Genomic DNA, 6524 nt, shown 5'->3' with positions numbered 1-6524 from the left:
TTTCCTTTAATCTTCCTATTTCTCTATCAAGCCCTCATTTTTTCCAACCAAATCATTCAATCTTATCTCTTTCTAAGAAACACCCTTGTACCATAAGAATCTCCACATCCCTACCCTTATAAATCTTTCATCATCTTGTGGGTTTCTCTCACCCCACCGCCACCCAAAAGAAATAGCGTGAAATTTTTATCCGACCCGGTTTAGAGACTAGAAGTAGAAATGGATATTTCAAGTGTTCAGAGAGGGATGGAGAGCAAAAAGAAGACTAGGAGGAATAACAAAAGCAATTCTCTTAAAGTCGTGTACATATCTAGCCCCATGAAAGTGAAGACTTGCGCGTCGAGGTTTCGTTCCCTTGTGCAAGAACTCACGGGGAGACACTCCGATGTATCGCGATACATGGAGACCAATGGTGCTGATGCAGATTTTCATGAGATTGTTTGTGAAGATGATAGAGTACTACCTAAGTCTACGGTGGATGATGAACATGCATCTTTGATTTCTTCCATGGATAGTAGAGAATCTCCTACAACTACAAGTTCAGATTCATTTTTGGAGCCTATAGATAGTGTGTTTAGCTCTCAAATGGATAACCAGTTTGGAGGTTTTCTTCCTTCTAGTTTGCTTTATGATTCTCGTCAATTTGATGATGTACTAGGGAGCTATATATGATGAATTAAAAATTATTTATTCACATATTTATTCTTGATATTATCGTATATCTAAAGTACCTTAAGAAACATAGATAACATTAATATTATTGTCTTTCGTGTGTCATGGAAAGACAAAATTGGCGTCACTCAAATGATGGACAAGAGGTAATACAAAGCTGGATTTGAAATATACAAACGAAACCTTTTTATGTAACAAGCATGTACACAAATCCACTTACAAATTAAAATTTAATTTATAATATAAAGTCAAAATTAAACATTAATATCACTCGTGCATTCATAATAGCTACACACTTATTATCTTTATATTTCGTAATATCGACTACTTATTTTTCTTATAATTAATCCAAACAAGCACTACGAAATGGATTTTATAGTCAGATAATGTTGACTTCCTAGAGATCCTATACCAACCCAATCCATTGCTGACCGTGATTTTGGTATTTGATAGGACGACCCGGGATCAGTGGATTCTCATTCGCCTTTGGTAGTTCCGGTCTTTACTCTTGCTCACGTGGGTTTTGATCTGGATTTGATCCTTTTTAACTCTTGTTTAACAATCGTTATTTAAAATATATATTAAAAAAATCTTGAATATATGAGCAGATATTTTATTGTACAAACGAAACCTTTTGTGTTAAATGTGACTATGTGTCTTGTGGTGATTGTCAAATCTATCTTAATTGTGATCGATTGTGATCAAGTTTATCTTTATTTTTGACTCTATGTGACCCGATCCGTCTTAAATGTGACTATATGTGATCAAATTAACAGTGACTTGGTTACATACAGCCATAAATTAGATAGATAAGATCACAACCAGTGACATTGAATACAAATATGGTTATAATTAGACATAGATAACACAAGTCAGTGATTTTAGTTAGATACAAATGCTCTAAATGGTCACAAACTTTAAATGTAAACATGTTTTGTAACAAACAGCCACGATTGACAAATATTTGGTTACACATGTCACTATTAACACAAAGTTGGTCACATATAATCACATAACTTCTTGATCACAAATTACAAAATGCATAGGTGTTAATTTATTTCACGGTCATAAGTTATCAAATTAGTTTGTTACGACTTATTCTCAGTCACAAATCACAAAATTTATAGGCAGAAAATTAGTTCACGGTCACAATTTATCAAATTAATTGATCACAAGTTATTTTTCGATCGCAACCTACAAAATTTATAAGTCACACTTATTACAATAACAAATTACCAAATTAATTTGTCGCAAGTTATTTTTCGATTGTAAATCACAAAAATTATAGGTTACAACTTATTTCAACTTCACAAATTATCAAAATTTATTGGTCACAATTTATTTATCGATCACGAAAAATACAAATTATAGATCACAATTACAAATCACATATTTTTAAGCCACATTATTTATTGATTATATTTATTTATTTTATTGATCACAGTTGTCTAATAGTTGGTCAGAATCGCTCTTCATCTGAAGGTAAAAATGCAGTAGTCGTGCATTGTAGGTGACCAGATTTGGAAATACAGTGCACTCAATGCTTCAAATATTTGACTAGAATTATCTGCTCTGTCCTCATTTCTAGTCGAATTAATCTTTTCTTCCACAATCAACAGTGAACTCACACCACCATCCTTGTTTTAACTTCTAGCACCATGACTATTAATAGTATTTGTGTAATTTTGGCTCATCATAGGTACAATATCACCACCAAGATGGCCTAAATTCCCACCACTTCCAATACTACAATCACCAAAAGGACTCACATGTTCCCCACTATTATATCAGTACTTGACATAAATTTAAAGCAGAGTATCACTAGGCATGTTTCTTCAGAATAAATCTATCAACATATTTGATACCAAGCTGGATTAACTACCATGGTAAATATCATGAACAACTGATTCACCTAAATGCTCAAGTGATCAAAGGAAATGTGTGTGTATCTCAATTTGTTGCTATCTGTGTGGGATACAATGTGGCTTTCGCACTACCAAGTAGTCTAGGAATTAGAATGAACCTTGTCAATCGTCATTACCCACATATTGCATTGCCACTTTTCCCTTTTCCTTGTGAACCAAACACGACGATAGTCGCCTTGCTTGTACTTGATGGACCTGAAATTGGTCATTGTTCGCCCTAGACATCCTCAATAAAGGCACGAAATTGTGTAAGTAAGAGGAGCCTCGTAGCTTTAGAGGCAATGTTGGTATAGTCGAACGAGGAAGCATAGGCAGAAGGCAGATTACCCGCTGCCCGTGGTGGAGCAACGTTAGTAGCAAGAGCTGGAGGTGGAGAAGTGGAATAGAGAAGATCCGCATACAAATCCCGATCAAACAAGGAGCATCAAGTGTGAACTGAAGTCAAGATTCCTTCTCATCCTTGTGCATAAACAAATTTTGCATCATCATCTCCACTTCGACTCGATCGAATTTCCCTAACCTCTGTGGAAATCTCCACCTCACCTCCACCATCATTGTACGTAGCGGTTATGATGCCCAACTTTTCTTCCAATGACCCATAACAGCACCGACCTGAAATAAATTTTCTTCTATCGTCAGAGCTAGCTGAAAGGAGAAAGAAATTAGGAGATGTTTCTGCAATAAGGAGAGAGAAATGGTGAGACTTGGGTTTAATAAATATTAAATAAATAATTAACCCCTGATTGTGGAAAAAAAGTTTAAGATTTGATATTTGAAATGCATAGTTAATATGTAGATTTTTGGGTAATTTTTCCTCAGAACTCATCTTTTTATTTTTATTTTCTTTAAAATTAAATAGGAAATATGTAAATGGATTGGATTGGTTCAATCAACTAATGATTTAAGACTTCAAATCATGATCGAACCAATTCACCATGGTCTTATTTGAAAAAAAATAAAAATAAATCAAACCAAACCGATTATCTTTGTCAAATCGATCTGAACCAAGCTGAGTCTGTTCAGTTTAATTGGTTTGGTCGATTTTTTGATTTTTTTTGCTCAAGGCTTAGTTAAAAATGAGTATGTAGAATAAAGTGTTTTTAAATAATCATTGTTAATAGGGATTTAATAACATTATTAATTAGGAAGTGGTGAATACGTCGATTTTTAGTTAGGGACAACAATAGGGGAAGGATTGGTTCGTGCCAATTTGAAGTAAAAATTAAAATATCTCCACCAATTCATTTAAAAGGTCTAGATAGATTCATGACTAGAAGTCTAGAACCACTAAATATAAGAGTAATACTATTTCTCATCATGATGATGAAATATAAGTGATGTGACAACTATTATCTCTCTCTCGACCACATCTCCTCCCTCTATCACATAAAATTCAATCTCCAAATCTATTATTTCACAACGAATATTCCATCATCATAATGATAAATATCATTATTCTAAAAGTAATCTTCTAGTAAAAGGGTTATTTGTTTTTCTTGATCGTGCAAAATGTAGGCGATCATGAATGAGGGATAAGAAAGTATTTATATTTAATAAAGGCACGATTTGAAATATGAAAAATTGCCTAAAGAAAAAGAGCCATCTTGTACAAAACTCTAAATAGAAAAACATACATTTTTTCCCACACTACTTCGAAGAAAATTTCTCTTTTATTCTCTGCTTTTAGAAACTTAAAATAGAATATTTTGAATTCGAAAATACTAGAAATTTTATATAAATTTTTAAGGGATAAGTGTAACAAAAGTCCCAAATTTTTGAAACACTAACAGACTTTCTTCAAACTTTTGATTTGTTACAACCGTCACCCTTAATCTTTTCAAACGTTATAGGTGAAGCTTTTTGGATAATTTTCATCCATAATTCAGTTAATTGACCAAAAAATTAACTTTGGACACATTTCTAATACTTTAAAAAAAGACAAAAAAAAAAAAAATAACTTTTCATTTATAAATACACACACAGTCATCTTCTTCCACTCACCCCTCACCCACCCCACCTCAAATCCAAAATCCACTCGACCATCACCACCTTCACCCCCACAACCATCTACTACTGCTCACCATCATCTACCCCATCACAATAGCCACCCAACAAGCTCCATCACCCAAACCCAAAAATGCAAATCATTTAGATCTATATCATCAATCTCCCTCATTTCCACCTTACTGTACACAAAAGAAACACACGCTCTTCAGAAAAGATATATGCCTCCTACATACACTGATTCGGATCTCAAAGTAAATTTTTTTGTCTCTAGTTGAAGATCTCATTTCAACATTTTAACTATTTTACTAAGTTTTGCTTGTTTATGGATGTGCGCGCCTTTTTTTTTTTTTTTTTTTTTTTGGGTTTGCAGAGATCATCGACTAACATGAATAGTTTGGGCATGAGGTAAAATTGTAGTATTCAAAAAATTGTTTAGTTTTAATCTAGTTGTTTTCGTATTATGAGACTCGAACCCTGGTTATGTGCTTCCAAAATTTTGAAATTGAAGAAGTCGTGTTTTTTGTAAATACAACTCTATTAGTTTGGTACTTTTAATTGGATGGTGACACGTAGTTTATCTTGGGCTATTGGTTTTGACTTTGGAATCTTCTATTATTGGCGTCGTTTCACTCGGCACCCCTCACTATCCTAACGCGTCTGACTTTTTGGTTCATGTAAGAGAAAAATCCTCTCGTCTGGCTAGGGTTTCGTTTGTATGATTCTTTGGCTCAAATCTCTAATTTGAGGCTTGAAACTTGTAAATTTGAGTGACTTAATTAAATATTCTGAGTGATTATCTATTAGAACCGTATATTTATCTCTTTGTATTTGTAAAACATTTGTAATCCTTCGTTGCCATTTTTGGGCTATTATAGTGCAACTGAGCGTAATCGAACTTGTTGGATGCTCAACGGGAGATGTAGGCATTGAAAGCGATCGTCGAACCTCCGGGGCTTAGGTTAAAAGAAATTTTATGATGAATCTTTATTTTTCTACACCATTTACTTTCTGCAATTTAAATACTTTGCTTCTCAGTTTTAATATTGTGTGAACCTTTGCCCTACAGTGGTATCAGAGCCACACTGAGGAGCACGATACCTGGATCTTGGAGAGTTTGGTGGATCTTCAACAGATTTGAAATTTTTGGAACCGCTGAAAAGCAAATTTGAAACAATACGAGTTATTGAACTTGCTTGGTGAGATCTTTTCAATTTACTGTATATTTCTTTTCAGAAATTTGTGTTTCTTGAACTTTTCCTTGATTTTTTAGTACACCATTGAAATCCCTTTGAGACTAATCTTTGTTCAGTAGCTCCTACGAGACCCTTGGAATATGAGATAAATCATGTACGGGCATGTACTTTGGAGAATTCTGTTGAAGGGATTTTGTGAAACCTTGTATTTGATCTCTGTGATTGGTATCTATTGATCGATCTTGTTTGTTCTCTGTTGATATTTTAAGATTTGTGAAATCTTGTCTGTGTTCTACTATGATTTCTAATTGATACAAATTGGTATTTTTGACTCCCTGCTTAAACTGCCTTTGAGTTCGTGTTGACCTTTGTGTGATAAATTACCTGCATCATGGCTACTGTTAAATTTGAATTCAATCAATTTGATGGTAAAATTGATTTTGATATGTAAAATCAGAAAATGAAAACTATTTTGATGCAAATGAAATGTGCTAAGGCATTAGATGATTCATGGTCTGATGATTTAGCACCTACTAAGAAATCTGAACTTGAAGAAATTGCTTGGAGTACTATATTTTTGTATCTGTCTAACAATGTGATCAGAGAAATAGGTTAAACCACTACTGCCTTTGATCTTTGGGCCAAACTTAAGGCAAAATATGAAACCAAAACCACTCCAAATAAATGTTTTCTTTTAAAACAATCATTCTCTTTTAAAATGGATTAT

At 33.6% G+C, this 6524-nt stretch overlaps 1 protein-coding gene and 1 long non-coding RNA gene across 2 annotated transcripts; both read left to right on the top strand.

Annotated features, from left to right (window-relative positions):
- The first annotated feature begins 219 nt into the window (after positions 1–219).
- LOC111411300 (sigma factor binding protein 1, chloroplastic-like) lies at positions 220–672 on the top strand. Its single transcript, XM_023041843.1, has one exon. The coding sequence runs from the start codon at positions 220–222 to the stop codon at positions 670–672; it is 453 nt and encodes a 150-aa protein (XP_022897611.1).
- Positions 673–4547: 3875 nt separating this feature from the next.
- On the top strand, positions 4548–6017 carry LOC111411009. Its single transcript, XR_002705805.1, has 3 exons — positions 4548–4855; positions 5480–5562; positions 5671–6017. It is a non-coding gene; the product is annotated as an uncharacterized LOC111411009 (long non-coding RNA).
- Positions 6018–6524: the final 507 nt, after the last annotated feature.

This window comes from Olea europaea, chromosome 15 (assembly GCF_002742605.1).
Source record: "Olea europaea var. sylvestris chromosome 15, O_europaea_v1, whole genome shotgun sequence".
NCBI classification, from domain to species: Eukaryota; Viridiplantae; Streptophyta; class Magnoliopsida; order Lamiales; family Oleaceae; genus Olea; species Olea europaea.
The sequence above is the reverse complement of the archived record's forward strand: the minus strand, read 5'-3'. Positions and strand labels throughout refer to the sequence as shown.

Bases quoted from the DNA above. Each gene is read 5' to 3' on its own strand.
- LOC111411300 (XM_023041843.1), top strand. From the start codon at position 220: ATGGATATTTCAAGTGTTCAGAGAGGGATGGAGAGCAAAAAGAAGACT.